Here is an 18,669-nt window from a genome sequence, read left to right on the forward strand (position 1 = left end):
GGGAGCGCCTCCCCGCGGGGCCGGGGCCGGAGGTCCCGACTCGGCACCTCCGCACTTGTACCGGGGGGAAGCGGGGGAGGAGGAGGAGGAGGAGGAGGAGGGAGGAAGGGAGGAGGGGGACGGGGGTGGGAACCCTGTCCAGCAGCACCAGCGGCAGCAGAACGCTCCTGTGCACTGTGCCGCTCCGCATGGATCGGGGCGCCGAGCTGCCGCCGTGCTGAGCCCCGGGTGGAGCTGCTGCCGGCTCCCGGGGTTCCTCCTTCCTCCACGGCACCCCTCGGTCTTCCTCCTCCTCCTCCTCCTCTCTTCTCCGCCCCCCACCGCCTGCAGCCCGACTACCGCTCCGTGGCTCCGCTAGCTGCGGGCACCCGGCGGCGCTTCCCGGCGGCCGGGGCCGCTCGGTGCTCCCGCTCCAGCTGGGCAAGGGCTGGCGTGGAGCACAGGGAGGGAAGAGGCGGAAGAGGGGGAAGAGGCAGCGGCCGCCGAGCGCCCCTTGCTCCAGCTAAATCTGTGCTGCCGTGTCCAGGTGCTGTTGTCGCGGACGGACACGGAGCTCCCAGACCGGCCCGCAGCCGCCTTGTCATGCTGCCCAAAGTGGAAACGGAGGCTCTGGGACTCGCCCGGTCGAATGGGGAACAGGGGCAGATGCCGGAAAACATGCAAGGTAAGGGGGGAGAGGCATGGCGCTCCCCCTCCGCGCACGCTCGGGTTTCCCTCGGCAAAGCGCTCCTTCGTCCTGCCAAAAAAGTTTGTGGCTGTTGCTTGCGAGCTCCCCCCGCCGCCGCCTGCTCCGCGCCTCCCAGAGCCCCTGCCTTCGCGGGCCAACTTGCAGGGTTGCTCGAGCGGGCAATGGGTGTCGGGGCACCGGGTGCCGGGGCACCAGGGCCGAGGCGACGGAAAGGCCCTGGTCAGAAAGTGCAACCGCGGCCGGGGAACCGTCAAGCACCTGGCCGGTCGCAGCCTTCCCTGGCGTGCAGACGCCCCGTCGGACACTGCCTCGCCCTGCTGCAGATGCGGGGGATCTCGGTCTAATTCCCAGTCCGCGCCAAACTGCCTCGGAGTTTATGGCAGGCGGAGTTAGGCGGGGAAGTCCTGCCGAGCACTCCGTGTGCCACACACCGGTCCCGAACGGGACCCGAGGGCTCTGTCCCGCGGGTGCGGCGCTCGCAGGTACCGCGCAGGTGGCAGCGGCGGTGTCGCGAAACTTCGCAGTAGAAAGCCCCGATGCCGCGGAGGATTTGCGCCCTTGCGGGGTACTCAGGAAGGCAGAGGGATGCCCGAGTTGGGATGGTGCTGGAAATGTCTCTGGGGGTTGGCGGGACGGGGCTGTTCCCAGTGCCCTGCTCCGGCTCGGAGCGCTGCGCGGAGGGAGACGGCGCAGATCCCGCCGAGGGTCGGCTCCGTGCCTTGGAGCTGGCACCCCGGGATGCAGTCAGTGGCCACCCAGCCCTGTGCGCCTCTCCTGGGGCCCCAACTCCCGTTCTGCCCGCTCTTTCGAAATTATCCCCTCTCCTCCCTGCTGTGAAGTAAGGGCGGGATGGGCCGGGGACCTGGAGGTGCTGGAGGCGACCTGCACAGCCCTTTCCTCACCCAAGGAGGAGGCTCCGTGCAAGGGCACGGCGCTTGGAAAACCCCTGCTTTTCCATTTGTTTTTTCCTACGAGGAGGGGAACTTCGCCCCAGCGCCGTACCCTGGAGCCGAGACCGCAGGAGCAGAGGGGAGGGCCGGGCCCTCCTTCTCCTCCGCCTGCGGCCGCCCCGTGTCCGCCCCACACCGCTGGCAGGCGGCGATCCCTGGCCGTGTCGAGGTCGCTCAGGAAAGGTTTCTCCGGCAGCGTGCTAGCGGGATAATGTCCCCGCGCTCCCCGGTAGCTCCCCCGAGCGCCGGGGCGCAGCTCTTTGCTTTGGCGACCGGGCGCTTCAGGCGGAGTCTGAGCGCTCCAGTGCCCCCGACCTGTGGCAGCCGCAGGGTTAAAGACAAAAAGGCGACATCCTAAGCAGTGCGGCGGCGATGCCCACCGCCTCTCGCCTTGCTCAAGGAGCCTTCCGCTGCCACGATGCTTGCCGACCAGGTCGGGGGCTTAGCAGCAGGGAAGGGAAAGGAAACCGGCCCCACATGGAGTGGAAGGGTTTCATTTTGGGAATAACCTGAGCGGCTGACCGGGGCTCCTTGTGGGGGAGCTCGGCTCGAGTGACCGCGCTTCACTCCGCATGTTTTAGCCCCCCGTCCTCTCCTGACGCCTCCTCCCCGCCTTTTCCCCGAGCGGCAGAAACTTCAGGCGGCCCCGGCGCGCAGCTTTCACGCCCAGCCCCCGGCAGCGGGGGATGCTGGGTCTGCGGGCCGGGCAGACCTGAGCGCATCCCCCGAGGACGGCGGTCCCGGTGCGCCGTCTCTGCCGACCCGCGGACGGCTAAAAAGCGTCTCTCCCGTGTCTCTGCGGACCCGCGGGCTGTGACAGCCGGGGCTGCGGGCACGCAGCGCTCATCCAGCGGCGCGGGCAGGGGGCGAGGGCGAGGGGGCGGTCACCCCGAGACGACGGGTTTGGGAGGCGCGGAGCAGGTTTTAAGCTGGTTTTGCAAGCAGCTAACTTGGATTTCACGCGGTGCAAAAGTGCTCGATCTGTGAGATACAGATTTTGTCTAGGTAAATATTTGCAGGCTGATGTTGAAAGAAAACTTTAAAGGAAACGAATTGCTTTAAATATGCAAGTGACAGTCTTTTCTTTCTGCTTTTTTAAACGTTACCCTTGATAATTCTTGGATTTAAATTAATTCTTTCAGTTTGTGATTCCATAAAGTAAGCACTAGGTTAAAGGCACTCTATAAATATAAATATCTAAACATAAAACTTAGAAGTTGATGGTTCTTGCTATAGTTCTTAAGTACCATGCAGATTTGATGATGATGAAAAACTGCATGTCTCCATGTAAGTTGTTTTTAAAAATAAAACGTTTTGTCCCTCTATTTTCAATAGTGTGCTTGTTTTAAGTGAGCTTTCTCTCTAGGTGAGAACAGTTGAAAAAAATTTAAGTTAGTAACATAAATTCTAATTGAATGTGCTATTTCTCCTTTCCCCAGTGTCTCAGTTTAAAATGGTGAATTACTCTTATGATGAAGACCTTGAGGAACTATGTCCAGTCTGTGGAGACAAAGTGTCTGGGTACCATTATGGACTTCTCACCTGTGAAAGCTGCAAGGTTCTCTACTTATTACTCCATACAAACACAAGTATAGCAAAAAATGTTTCAAATATAAGCAGAAAAAAGATAATTAAAGAAAACAGATGTATAATAATTTGGGTTGTTCCTGATATGTTTCTTATTACATTCACATAAAAAATTTAACCACCAAAAAGCTTTAGGATTTAGAAGTCTCTTTGAGAGAGATATCTGCACAAATGGAAACAACTTTGACTGATTTGCATTGTAGTTTTGTCATTGCTTTTAAGTATTTTGCTGTTGTCATGTAGTTCTAGAAGAACTTTCATTCCTAACTGTCCTAAATATTGGTTTTAGTTGATTTATATCCATTCAGAGTATTTCTTTTCCTGGAGAATAAAGTAAGAAAATTATCCTCAATACAGATCAGCTTTGCAAAATCTAATGCAGCTTTCTTAAGATTTTTCTTTCATCCTTCAATATTCCATTGTACATTTCTGTGACTATAATGACTATGCACTTTTTTCATGCAAACTAGAACTGTCAGAGCTTACTTGACACACGAAGTCAAGTAACTAATTATTTGGTTAGATCATTCATTAATTTTGAAAATAAAATATTATTAAATGCAATTTATCATATGGAAAGATGAATATATCTGCACTGTTTTATTATACTATAAGGTTTACATAATTATGATTTTATGATGTCATATTTTTAGTGTAAAATTTTTAAAATATTTTACAGTTATTTAAGTAGTGCACTGTAAAGGAAACTCCTTTGCCAGAACAATGCAATTTAACATTTAGTTGCATGGAAAAATTAACTTAGTCCATTATATTTTCACTAAAAAATAATCAATGAGTAGTGAATGACAAGCACTTATTATGACTCTAGCATGCTCCACTGGGATGTACAGTAGCCAGAGGTATTCTGTACCTCTGTTATCTTTGCAACAGTGTCCCTACTTATTTCATGCAAAACTACTTTAAAAGAAAGACTTTAATAATTCTGTTATGATTAAAGAATACAAAAGGAACTGGTCAGTGTCACTATTTCTGCCACCACTGTCAGAGGCACAGAAGGCTACAGCCTTACCAATCTCTGACATAAGCCTATAAAACATAGCACTAAGACAAGAAAACCTCCTCTGGAGTCTGGGTTCAGATTACTCATTTAAAATAAACTCTGTAACTTTGTAAGTGCTTGAGTGGCATCTGAAAATTATGTTACAATGATTTCCATAAAATAAAATGCTGAAATAGAATATTCAAGCAAAACAGGCTAATTTTTGTATCTATCATACAGGGATTCTTTAAGCGAACAGTCCAGAATAACAAAAGGTACACATGTATAGAAAATCAGAATTGCCAGATTGACAAAACACAGCGAAAACGATGCCCTTATTGTCGATTTCAAAAATGTCTAAGTGTCGGAATGAAATTGGAAGGTAAGAGCTACAGTCTTGCTGATATCTTCAACTATACTATAAAATTATAGGATTAGATGTTGCTACATTCTATTTTATATTTCAAAAGTTACATATTTATGTTTTTGAAATTATAATAAAAGATTACTGTGCATGCTCAGTGAAATTGTTGCTTTATAAAAAAATCTAGTGAGTAAATGGTATAACACTAGGAACCATAGTCCGTTTTTTCATATACATTTCATATAGTTTGATATTTCAGGAGTTTAAAGTCTGTGAATTAATGGAACTAGATACAATAGTTTTGCAGCTTTTTAAAAAGACTTGTTTTAAATTAAGCATAAAATACATAAGAAGTGTCCAGATTATAAAAAAAATTATTTGTTACTATGGAGAGTGATCTGATTTTATTTGTATTTTATCTAGGGTTGATGGGGTTTTTAACATACATTCTTCTGACAATAAGGCAGAAAACAAAGAAACAGATAAAATAAGGGTTTTTCTCACACCAACTTGCCTTTGAGATTAAGGAACCAAATAATCTCTAAAGTTGTGTCCTATATTTTTGTAATGCTACACCTGTGAGGCTATTGCAATTGAAAGAGAATAAGGCATTTTGAAGTACACTTTTTGACTTCATTTCACTTTCTCATCTACAGAGAATAATGAAAAGTGTACAATACCCTTTGAGGTAACCGAATGCAAAAATGTCGACTTGAATTTGTGAATCATACATAGTTCATTCTAACTTTGATATATAAAATATTGAAATTCAGATTTCACAGCAGATGACATTTTTCCTTGACCAAGGACAAGCTCCTACATTCCTTACTGTTACAACTGTACTGAAATGACATTCACCGTAGATGCTTAACCAGGAAAAATCAGGCCAAAGGAGGGAAACCATAAACCACGAAGGGAAACATAAAGGAAAAGACCCAGTCACCTGACTCTGGCAAAGGAAAGCTGTTGATATAACTGAAGATAAACAGAAAAATCAGCCTCCTGCAGTTTAATTGATTCAATACTGTTCTAATTGCCCACAAGACTGAGCGAGCACTGACACAGTGCACTAAACATCCTGAATCACTGCATGTGCTTCCAAATTCAAATAGTACAATAATAGGACGTGTTAAATCCTTTTGTAATTGTTAACATTAAGGATAAGGATAAAATACATTTATCTACTCCTACTTTTAACTCCTGTCCCTTGCTGACAGTGATACAAGACCAAAATTTGTCTTCTGTGATTGCACGCAGTTCACCTTAAATTTAAGTAGGAGTTATACAAAAGCACTTGCTAATCCAATTTGCTCACAGTTTTTAATTGCAGAGTAATTAGGAGGATACTGTGTATACAGATTTAAAATAAATTACATTTACCAGTGATATCATTAATTTCTTGCATTTTGTTCAAAGTCAACCGCAATTTTAGAAGCATCATTTTTACTACAAATTCAAGCAAAGTGCCTGTGCTTTTAAAGATACTGTAGAAAATGTACTTTAGCTTCCTTATCCACATCCATGCAACTTCTTTTTCCTTGTTTAGAAAATTGGAAAAACACATGCTTCCATAATAGTAAATACTTGTGACATTTATATGTGTATTTCCCTGATAGTCATAAATATATATAGCCTTAAAAGTCTAGTTCATAAACAACCATAGGCCAAAAAAAAAAAATCATTAAACGTTAAAGTCCTTATGATAAGGTACAGTATTATGCGTATCTAGCATTCATAATAAATTTTTAATGTCTTACTAATCCCTAAGATAAAAAGCTCAAGAACTTAACCTCCAGCAATCTCAGCAGTCTCAACATGTCACCAGGCTGTCAAAGGTTCCTCTTTCAATCTAATTGCTGTTGGGTAAGGTGGGCTTGGTGAAAGCTCCTCACTCACTAGTCCAGTACATATATACCATGGTGACAGACGCTGCTGTGGCAGAGACCACCAGTATGACTCCCAAGGCAGCTGTTGAGTAGGATTTGTTTTAATTATTTCTAATTCCAGAGATATTGTAGACCAGAACGGTGTCAATAGTTTCTGTTTCACTTCCATCTTCCACATGGAAGGCAGCAGCAAGCTGACAGCTTTCTCTCTGCACATTCCAACTGCAGCTAAACATTTCAGTAGAGCTGTTCAGCAAACTAGAAATGTCAAAGTTTTACACCAACCTGAACAGAATCATCAGAAGGAAATATTTCCTTTTTGCCAAGAGAAATGTATTCCCCTTCATGACTACTGAACGTTTCACAATTTACATTTCAGATGTTTTGCTGCGGTGGAAGGCAGTAATGGAATGATTGTAATGAGACAATGTGGTCTGCTGGATACGTCTCAGACAAATTCTGGACATCAGCCCTTGTTTCTTAATGACATAGTAGCTTGACATAAAACCAAATTACATTGAGATTTCCACATGATCCCATAGCAGGTGTGAAATTCCTGTAGCCATCCATTGTGTTTGTCCCTGTGTCCTAATCAATGTACAGAGAAGTTCTCCTGTGTTAGTAATATATGCATGTGACATTTAAGTTACTAGAAAAAAGTGACACTTGTTAAGTCAAAATGAATCTTTTCCTTTAGGAATAAAAGCGCAACTTTGAATTTGTGGGGAAAAAAAAGAGGAGTTATATTTTTACATTTCTGCTCTCTCCTAGTGTATGTTTCACTAGAGAATGTCTATTCCAAGATTTAATTATGATTTACTTCCTCCTCTCCCCTGGCAGCTGTGCGAGCTGACCGAATGCGTGGCGGTCGAAACAAGTTTGGACCAATGTACAAGAGAGACAGGGCATTGAAGCAGCAGAAGAAAGCTCTTATCCGAGCAAATGGACTTAAACTGGAAGCCATGACTCAGGTGATCCAAGCAATGCCAACTGACCTGACAATATCCTCTGCAATCCAGAACATCCATTCAGCCTCCAAAGGCCTACCTCTGAACCATACTGCCTTGCCTCCCACAGACTATGACAGAAGTCCCTTTGTAACCTCTCCAATTAGTATGACAATGCCACCCCACGGCAGTTTGCAAGGCTACCAAACCTATGGCCATTTTCCAAGCCGTGCTATCAAGTCCGAGTACCCTGACCCTTACACTAGTTCACCAGAGTCAATAATGGGCTACTCATACATGGATGGTTATCAAACAAGCTCACCAGCAAGTATTCCACATCTGATATTGGAACTCCTGAAATGTGAGCCAGATGAGCCGCAAGTCCAAGCTAAAATCATGGCATATCTGCAGCAAGAGCAAGCCAACAGAAGCAAACACGAGAAGCTCAACACATTTGGGCTTATGTGTAAAATGGCTGATCAAACCCTCTTCTCCATTGTTGAGTGGGCTAGGAGTAGCATCTTTTTTAGAGAACTTAAGGTAGGTAACAGTCTTATATTATCTTTCAGTCAAGAAAATACTATTTCTTACAATGTTGTACTTCAAGCAGGAAACCATGGCTTACATTTTCTCCCCCTGAGCATCTCATTCTTTATTTATTTGGCTTGAAGTAGTCAGACTATTACAAGGAGAAACTTGAAGTTGTCTTCCACCTGAGCCTGTAATTAGCTGTAGCAAAGAGATTCAATATTCAGTTCGGCTTTTCTGTATTTTAGTATTTATTATAACTACTGTTAACATCCATAGGGCCTTGCATAAATTTTACGCCTTCCCCGTCAAAATCACTCATTGTCTGGCTTGTATTCAGAGTTGTAAGCACACCTGTTACACCATTCCACATTCATTTATGTAATTATCTCATTACCTTATTTAACATAGGGGGGAACACCGTTTCTGTCTATCTCTGTTCACAGTTTATGTAACTCCATATTTAGAATATTCACTTTCTCAATGAGATACTATTTTATGCACTCCCATGTGTCTAATTAACCATGAAGGCTGAATCCTAAGCAAGATATACACAGAGCAGAAAGCAAGGAGGAAGAAGATACCTTAAGGACTCCTTTTGGTTCTCATCACCACGAGTACATGGGGGATTCCTTTAGTCTAGGCTGCTACAATGACCTTTCAGGTCCTAATTTTGTTGGAGCACCCAGTAAACCCTCATGCACAGCTTTCTGGTGGCCAGAAATTGCTCCATTTACATTTCTCATAACTGTAAAAGCAGTTAGGTGGTCCGTTGTAGTCAGGTCTGAAATTTTAAGCCAGAAATCTGAGATCAGACAATAGATATGAGCTACAGTTTTTAACGACTTTATTGATACAGAAATTAGCTCTGGCAAGAATAATCTTCTGTCTCAAAAAAACCTTCAAGATGATGAACTCAGCTCACATCTGAATTTCCTTATTATGTTGCCAGTTACCTATCTCTGTCTACTAGAGAGATGTTTTTGCCACAAGTATTTGCTGCTGAAATCTGTAAAGTTTTGTGACCACCTATAATTTCTGACTGCTGTCAAAATAATTCAGTATCCAAATACAATAATTAGTGTAGAACTTCACTGAGAACTGAATCTTCATGAACCAAGAGCACAAAAGCACCCTGTTAAAAAGCTGCAATCAGAAAGCTTGCCACAACATTTCTGTCATAACCATAATGACATGGACACATGAAATAAAGCTTGTTTACATGAAAGATAACCTGTATATGTTGCATATACAACTCCAGCTTCCCTCCATTTTTTTGTGGGAATGGTTGCAGGAATCATTGAAAACTCAGTCTATATAAGGAGAAAGAACGGGGGAAGTTTACTCAGAGAGAAAAACCAAAATGCATTAAAGAGAGGAAAAGGCTGTCACATATTTGCTATCTAAGCTGTATGCAATTTTATAGTAAGCTATAAGCCACGCTACCCATTTTAAATAATTTAAAAATTGAAATTGCGAACATCTTATTTTTCCAATAGACCATGTTTTAAATATCTGAGACCAGATCTTTCTATCCATACCTGGGGAGTACTTTAGTCTAGAGTAACAATGTTAAAGATCACTGAATCTTGCATATACCTTTCAGTGTAAAAATTTTTAAGTTATGATCTACCCTAAATTCCATTTATGATTAAAGTGAGAACATGAAAAGATATTCAAGCAATATTTTTTTTTATGGTTCCATAGGTTAATCTAGAGGCAGATTTTATAAGTATTCAACGTGATATACTGGGAATAGTTTTAGAGAGGCGCTTCACCTCCAAACTCAGCCTGGATGATATTCTTTAACCAACATATGTTCACTGGTATGGACACATAAGAGGCAGAAATTTATTTCATGTAAATGCTTACCAACTTCTGGCTCTGGATGTCTGTATACACTACCATGTACATACAGATTTCTGGAAATACATATATTCTAAGAAGTTGCTACATAGAGCCTTTGGCTAGTGAACTGACTTTCACACATTTGTAGAAAGCATTAGTTTCATCTTAGTGTTTGTACCCTTTACATCTTACAAGCTTAGAAGTACAACAGTTTCATACCTTCTGGCATATCCAGATGAATTTTTTTAACTGGACAAGATCCACAGAATTGCACAGCATTCCAGAAGAAGAGCAACTCACTTGGAAATCCATCTACATCCAAAATTTAGGAACCAGATTATACACAATGCTAAGAACTTAGAGCTTTTCAATTTCTGAAAAGAAAGGTGCTTAAAACACGTTTAGATCAGACCCTACATTTTTAACAGTACTGGGTAACACTATCTGTCTTTTCAGTTGTGAGTACAAGATCAGTATTAAACAAAGGGTTTCAAACCTTTCCTGAAGGCAGCTCTCTTCTGTGCATCCATGGTTTCAGGTCCTTTTGATCAAGATAGCAAAAGCGGCTATTTCAGATTGCTCCACAGAACATGAACATTTACCCTGTGGGAGAGGGTAAAAAAATTAAAAACCACCTAAGAATATGACAGATTTTAAGTGCAGAAGGAAGAGGAGGCAATTGTGATAAAGTTGCAACTAGATTTTCAGCACAGCTTTGTTTCCTACCTGTACACAGAAGTATGTATTTGCTCAGAAAGATATTTTATTATTATTCCTACCTGTCTAAACTTAACAACTGAATATTAAGATGTCTTTCAGACAAGACAGGTCCATTAGCAGATCACTGGGACTAAAATTTTAAATTACTCAAATAATTAAGCAGTATGAATGTGGCTTGTATGAAATTCATCTTGACTTTATCATCAGGAGTGATGCCTTGCACAACTGGCTTTGAGTTACTGGACAGCATGTTTGCAATTATTTACTGTATCTTTTCACTTCATTTGAAATTTTGTCTTACACACTCGTCTCTTCAATTAATATAAGAGAGCAACTATTTTCCTTTCTGCTAAATTTAGAGAATTGTAGTTAGGAGAATTCAGGAAGAGGATATGATAAAAAATGCTGTCCCAGTCCATCAATGGTTTAGGCCTTATTTACCCTAGAGATAATAACCCAGCACTGGGATACAGCTTTTAAGTTTTCTCTTTTTCTTTCCTTTTGGCTGAAGATTGGATTTTTTTAAAGAGATCTCAAGGGACAACAAATATGTTTTAAAACTATTTACTGAAATTTTTATCAGCTTATGCTTATCACAGTCTTCTCACTTACTGCTCTACTAATTGTCATCACCTCTTTGGAATACGTTATACATTTAAGGATATAAAAGGTAAAAGTATTGACTGGCTAGAACTACCTACAGCATGCACTGCATTTGGAGATGACCTGTGCATGGATTTAAGTAATTTAAGTAATTTAAGGCTAATATTCATACTCGGTAAAGGAGCAGATCCTCTCATCTTCAAACATTATTTGAAAAATTAAAGAAAAATTAAAGAAGCAAACTAGTCAGGATTAATAATAATACCAGAATAAGATCCAAAGCAGCCAGTTGCAGTAACTTTACCACCCGCTGAAATTTCAAACATCCCTATCTTTCTGGTGAACTTGGAATACTTTATAAGTAGTAATTACATCATAAATTCTGGGGGTTGACATTACATATTACTTTTTTATTCATAATGAGAAATGTTTCTATGTGGTTCTTTATACACAGATGAAATCAGAATACAGAGATAACCTCCCAGTAGACTCACGATGATGATACTAGTAGTAAAGAAGGTCTTTGTTTGCTATTCTGGAGTTGTTGAAAACTCAGTAAATATAAGAGTAAGATATATCCATCTTATCCTCAGCTAAGAAAACTCAGGAATGCCCTGGGGATGCTAGATTTGTAGCCAGCTGTCTTAGCCAGGTGAAAGGTCTTTGTACAAAGCTAAAAAGAAAATATTGCAAGCGTTCCTAGAGTCCAAAGGTTGCTTGGCCCCAAGAAAGGATGCAGACAGCTCCACTGGACTGGTCTTTCCTCATTAGGCCGCATCAGTGAAAATTCAAAAACTACTTCCAGAGCTAAGTATTCCCGAACCCATAAAAGAAAGCAGGCCAGGAAAAACACAGGACCTGCACTGTGGAACAGTTGTCAGGATACCTTCTTCTGGCTGAGGATCAGAATCAACTAAATGTTAATAGTTAAAAAAAAAAAGGCACTGAAAGACCGGTGACTCACAAAAAATACTACCTTGACTTATTTGGCTATTTTAGTGAGGATGTCATAGGTCAAAGTATTGTGTGAGCACAAACCCACTTAGTGAATGATTGCAGGAAGAGACAGTGTACTTCATGTTAAAGAAGCTCATCCTACAACTATTCACTGAGTTTGCAAATTTAGGCCATTCATTGATGTCATACTGTATCAGTTCCGGGACAGATTTCTTGCTATAAGTCTAAAGTTGCCCCTGCTTCCATTAGCTGTGGCCTTCAAAGAAATGCACATATCTCAAAAGGACCCTGTCTATAGAACTTGTACTGTGCATGGCAACACAGATGTTTTGGCAGCTCACAAACTAACGAAGGCCTGGCTTTGTATTATGTATTCCTTGTAAGCACAACTATATTATCAGAGTTTCAAATTATTTCTCAAAGAAGTGCAAATAGTGTGAATAGGATTAACAGAACTCCTGGGGTCTCTTAATTTTTTCTGTAAAATCTATTTAGATAGATGTAGTAATGTAATACTTGATACACCAGCTTTAATTTCAAATTTCAGACTCCATGTAGTTAAGTATCAAGAAATGCGTAGAAAAGAAGGAATTGCAGAAATTGAATTATGACACAGAACTAGCACAGAATAGCAAAAAAATAGGTTTTCTGAGTTCCTGGTTTTTGAGAAAAAAAATCAGCAGTGAAATACCTTAAAAGATCTCCTTCAGGGTGATGAAAGGTTGATAAAATATTTAGACTTAAGTAATCAAGTGCAATTTGATAAAGTGCTTTTGGACTTTGTAGTGTATGTGTTTATCAGGACAGGAAATGTAACTTGCATAGCTGATGAAATAAAATTTCTGCAATGTTCTTTCAGTCAGAGGGCTGCCAGAAACTGAGGTCCAGGACAGCCCTTGATTTTGGTAATCACATTAGTTATTCTGTTGTCATGTGCAGCTGCTGGTTTTTAGTCTGTCTTCAGTGTATCTGGATCTGAGAAAAATACTTCTCAAACATTTAAAAATTTAGAGGAACACTGTAAACTTCATGATGATCTGGCTCTTCTCTGAACAAAGGATGTGATTAAATGCTGTATTAAAGCATGTGGGCATGTCATTTTGCAGCCTTTTTAAATAGTTTGTTCAGTGCTAAGCCTCTGGCGCATTTTTTAGGCATAAAAAGAAAGATGACATTCTCCTATGCCCTTCTATGTCACATATGGATACTTTAGTTTCACTCTGCCATACGATGTTGTTATCACCTCTGATAGCAGGAGACTGAGTTCAGTCACTCTGGGTTTAGTAATTTTTCTATCTAATACCCAGTTAACTGTCACACTGAGATTAAGAACCATGTTCCATATAGGTGTTTTTTGAAAGACTGCCACTTCTACACTTGAGTGGATCCACCGTCAGTAGTTCACTAGCAAGCTTACTCAGGTTCCCATGAATAGCCACAATGCAGTAACGACGTTTTATCACCTATTAGAGAAAATCTGAGCAAGTAACAATTCCTAAAGCTGCCCAGCTCATAAGCAGAGATATAATAAGCTGTGGTATGGACATGATTCCATAGCTACAGCCACTCCTGCTACATGTCCTGAAGCAGGCACTGAGTTAATCAGAGTTTAAGGTATTTGTTACAGAAAACAGAAGTTTAACATTACAGTTAATTGTTTTCCTTCAAAGTGTAAGTTTCCAATTTGTTTGACAATTGCCAGCAGTGACATAGAAAGGTTACTTGGGTGCATTAGCAAATGCATATCATATTGCTGTAGGGCAAGATGAAAAAAATAGTGCTCTTTAGATCTTGCATGCTGTGAGTAGTCCAAAGCGATGTTAAAGTTAACTCCAACAATAACGGCTGTGCCAACCAAGAAACTGAACAATGAAAGCTCAGCCACATTGACAGTCTATTGTATTTTCAGACAATTTTTAACCATTATTTTCTGCTATGAAGGTCGGAACTTTTTGCCAAATGACGGAGAGCTTTGCACGTTAAAAATTAAACAATTCCAGTCTCTCATAAAAATCATAGATTTTGCTTCATAAAGTCACATTTTTGACAACAAAATGACAGATCTTCATTTGCAAAGGTCTCGGTTTTTTGCAAGCTTCTGCAACAAACAAACAAACAAAAAAAGGCAAGCCATTTTTCCATCTGCAAATTATGACATTTTACACAACCAGGCAATAAATCTTACCACAGGAAGAGGACTAGTTTCATTCAGATCCAGAGTTTTTGTATGATACCTGTATCATTCAGATCCAGCACTTGTGTATGATACTTGTATGGGATAGTTCCCACTTACAGTGAAAGTTTGCCGTTATAAATTTATCAAGGCTGTTCAGATTTAAGGATGTTCTTCTGTTAACTTGTAGCCCTTAGGATCACCTACAGTAAGGATGAAATCCCAGCCATGCTGAAGTCACTTACAGACTTCCTATTAGCCCTGCAGAATGCCCTATAGTATAAATGGATGCTCTTCTATATTTTCATATAGAAGAGGTAAGCTGTCCCAGGTCAAGGGATTATCATCTTTGTACATATATCACTGTGGAGACAATAGCTCCAAAACAATCCACTCAGGAATAGGGCTGAAAAATGCTGACAAATTACAAGAAAAACAGAGGAAAGTGTGATTTATGAAGAAAGATTAAAAATCCAAATATTCATAGCTTGATGAGGCATCAAATACATCCATATGAAAGCCTTGTAGAAGCACAACATCTGAACTAAACAAAGACCAAGGAGAGTGAGGAACTGTGTAGTTCCTTACCACTGTTATTGGTGCTACCTGTGGTAGTGCCAATAGTATGTTTTCCACAACAGTCAGTCATCAGATTCATTATTGGAGAGAAGGCCTAAAGCTGAGAGCTTTCAAATTGTAAGATCACTCAGAACAGGTTGGACACACTATACAACTATATAAGCACAGGAACATACTAAAGGATTGAAGTATTTTCCATTTCCAATGTCAAAGTTACTATAAAATGGAGTTTCAAATAGAGGCAGTAAAACCAAGAGGCAGACTGCTCTTAAACATCTGTCTGGTATCTCTGTACTCCATACTTTGGCCACAATGCACTAACAAGTAGATTTTCAGACTTCTAAAATAGAATAACCCATCAATTGCCAGGGAAGTGTGTCATTTTATGCTAGCCAAAAACTTAGTACAAGAGGAAATAATATTTCAAAAATTAATTTAAACCTGAGCACAATTCACAAAATACTCAAATCAATTATAACCACTTGATTTGAACTCCATTACAGCCAACATGAAGCCAGTGGCCATGTCCAAAATAGGGTACTCAAATAAATGAGTGCAGTGCAGATCTTTGCGTAAAGTGACATGTAACATAGCTATTGAATCCTTCCCACTTCTCCCACACCTGGCTGGAAAGAACAGTTAAAAGCAAGCTGGAGCACAACCACTATTTTTAGGGCAGCCTTTAACCATTCCCTGATATATTTGGTTTTTTTTCTAAAAGAAGTCTCTTAATTATCAAGTCTGCAACCATTTCAACTGGGAATAAAAAGCACAGTTTTGTTCAGCTAAATCACAACACACCTTCTTATACCACATTACAGAATTGATTTTAAACATTTACTCCCCCTGTGCCATAGAAACCACTGGGCATCACAGCCCCATCACCTCAGCCCGACTGAGGGGCAGGGGCTGCCACTTCCCACCCAAACCAGGGCCGGTCTTGGGGATGCTGCCAGGACCATCCCACTCCACCACTCTCAGAGAGGCCCTTGAGAGCCCCAAGGCAAGGCAGGATTTGAAGGGACGAGGCAAGGGCACACACAGGCAGTGAGGGAGCTCAGGGAGGGCATCGCTGGAGCCTGAATGGTGCCGTGGGTGGGGCCCAGGTGGGGCCATTAGGGGTGTTGGGGCTTGCAGCTGAGGGGCTGTGCCCAGCGCAGGGCATCAGCAAATAATATGTGAGAAACCCCGAAAAAAAGTGGCAAAGTCAAGGGCCACGGCTTTGTTCCTCTCCCGCTTTCTTCCTCCTGACCCGAGGCTGACTCCTGGCCACGTAAACGGGGTCCGGGCTCCAACCCGAGGTGCCGCGCCAGGAGCCGCTCTGCCGCCCGGGGATCCGCGCTCGAGTCCAGAGGCGAGGCAGGGCAGGGCAGGGGTGTGTCGTGGTCGATACTCAGCCCTGGGCTCCAGGCGTGTGGAGCTTCAGCTGCCTTCCCTGGAAAGGAGCCGCTTCCCTCCCTGTGTCTCCTTTAGGAGCGGGTTGCATGAGCTGCTCTGTCCTCCACCAGCCCAGCCAGGCACACTGTAAAACAGAGACAGGGACACAGCAATCGGTTCTGTCCTCAGCAGGCGTGCAGCCCTTACCTCAGCCCGTCCATGTCCGAGTGGGTGGCAGCATCAAGGAGAGGAGAGAGCATTTGTGCTGAAAGGCAAACTGCCAGTTAGTTTTGCTTTAACGTTTCCCCAAATCCAGCTGCTTTCAGTGGAGTTGAAAGATACTCACCAAATTTTTCCTTAAAGTGTTCTTTATTTGCAATTTTGAAATAGGGACTGAAATGTGTTCCAATTGGTGTCACCACAGGCACGTTTGTAGAAAAACTACAGAAGAAACAATCGAGGTGATAAGGAATTAAGGAAAACTAAGAAGGAGATAAAATACAGAGCAGATGGGAAAGTGAGGCCATAATTTTATGTAGACTATCTCAGTGTCTCTTTTCCACCGACAAATGGTGGAAGTTCAGTTATAGGTGGTTAGAAAAACATCAGGGCAAACAAATATTTAACACCATGTCTTGGAAACACCCCAATCGTTATGCAACCATTACAGACAAAAAAAGGGATACCAAAAATTAGTAAAATAAAATACCAATATTCATATTGCAGTGAAAAAAGAAATTTCATTTTGTTTAATTCTGGAATTGTCTGTTGTACCCATCAGTCGGAGATGGAAAGAAACTAAAATCTGTTTTCGGAAATTCAGAAATAGAAAAATGCTTTTTACATCTAAATACAGCTCTTGCATTTGTTGAAAGAAAAGTTACTTTGATATTTGTTGCTAAATAAAATCTTGGATCAAGTAAACTTAATTAAAAAAATTAGTTAAGGCAACAATAAACACAGGAAATATACATGAATAAAGTGTTCTAAAAGTCAGGCAACTCTTTTAAGACTATAAATATCACCTAAGCGAGGCCACTATAATTAGCAAAGGGTGAACAAAAGAAGACATCCAGAAATAGATGGGGAGGGGGGAGGTTGGGAGGGCGAAATGTCTTGGTTAACCTTATTCGAGTGTTCTTTCCATAGCATAGGAAATGGTTCCAGCTAGCTCATGAGTTCTGTTGGTATTAACTGATTTTTAAAAGGACATTTCCATGTTGTCTGTATGCCAAGAAATTCTTTTACTGGCGTGTTTGCTGAGTACAGGAAACATCGCCCTAACTAAGTGACACTGAATGTGACGAAGAATTGTATCTTTATTCTGGTGTTTCAGTCAACACAGTCTGTTTGTTTCAGCTGGAAACCTTTCGGTATTTATTGGGGAATACTTACTGCAGTCTCGCAGTTTGTCCTGAGTAATGAGCAAACACAGTGGCTGGTGGTGCTGAGTCATAATCCCTCACCACTCAAGAAGCAGCTTGCTGCATCCCTTGGGCAGCAGCTGATTAGTCTGAGGGATGATCCAGCACTTTAGTGGAGGTAGAGACAGGGCACTCTAGTCACACACTAATCTACTTCATCTCTCTTCAAGGTATGGGCAGAAAAGACTAACAGTGCTGGGAATCTTCCTTGTCTCCATGCTATAGCCAGAATTCCTTGTGTGAGGAAATAAATGTGTACCTACAGCTGCTTACTATCCTAAAGAGAGAGATGAACAAGTCAGTCTTTTATATAGTAATTTTCTGTGTAAGTCAGGCTGTGCTTATAGGCCCAGTCTTGTACTGAGTATCAGAAGAAAGCTTTACTGAAGCCAATGAGAATTTGTCTGAATAAGAAGTGCAAATGAAGGTCTTGAATAGTGTATTTCCATTTTCACTCACAGCATTTGACAGTTTCCTGTTTTCTTCCATAAAGCTGCCTGTGTCAAGCATTTCAGTTTCATTTGCTCCGTGTTATTTCTATATGCCCTTTTTATTATCTGTTTTCTCTTTTCCTTTCTCTTTCTCAGGAACTGTGCTAGTGCCACAGCCACTACATAGGCAGCAGTAACTGCAATTATTTGTGGCTCCGAGCTCCACTGACCGCAGAGATCTTCAACAGTCAGTGGTTTCAGTGACAAGCCCTCAAATTCCTTGTTCCCCCTTTTTGGAAAAGGTGGAAATATTTGAGAAAAAGGTTCAGAGTGGGTGGGTCAGGCAGGCCAGCAGTCACAGCTTGATACTTCTGGAGCTCAGTGAAAATTGCAGTAAAACCACAAAGATATTAAATCCTAAGTATTAACTTTCCTTCATGTAACAGCAAAAACATGTAGAAAGAATAACAGGTGACAATCATGCAAAGTTTCTGTTTCTGCTCCTATTTGTCTGTGCAACAGTTTTAGGGCAGTTAAAATTGTGGGAGAGGGTAGGGTTGTAGTAGACAGGCTGCTTGCTGGGAGGCATGAGACTAAATTAGGTGGG

General features: G+C 41.9%; 1 protein-coding gene across 4 annotated transcripts in view; it reads left to right on the forward strand.

The window, feature by feature from the left end:
• Positions 1 to 18,669, forward strand: part of NR5A2 (nuclear receptor subfamily 5 group A member 2) — an 88,319-nt gene that overhangs the window by 10,174 nt on the left and 59,476 nt on the right. For 2 of the 4 annotated variants that reach the window (XM_064664479.1, XM_064664482.1), the window contains exons 2-5: positions 527 to 664; positions 3,078 to 3,196; positions 4,466 to 4,607; positions 7,316 to 7,962. In XM_064664479.1, coding sequence (XP_064520549.1) covers positions 527 to 664; positions 3,078 to 3,196; positions 4,466 to 4,607; positions 7,316 to 7,962 — 1,046 coding nt within the window. Of the gene's footprint in view, positions 1 to 81; positions 665 to 3,077; positions 3,197 to 4,465; positions 4,608 to 7,315; positions 7,963 to 18,669 lie in introns of those variants that run through there. The other 2 variants (XM_064664481.1, XM_064664483.1) reach the window with 2 other exon arrangements.

Source organism: Pseudopipra pipra, chromosome 9, assembly GCF_036250125.1.
Source record: "Pseudopipra pipra isolate bDixPip1 chromosome 9, bDixPip1.hap1, whole genome shotgun sequence".
Lineage (NCBI taxonomy): Eukaryota > Metazoa > Chordata > Aves > Passeriformes > Pipridae > Pseudopipra > Pseudopipra pipra.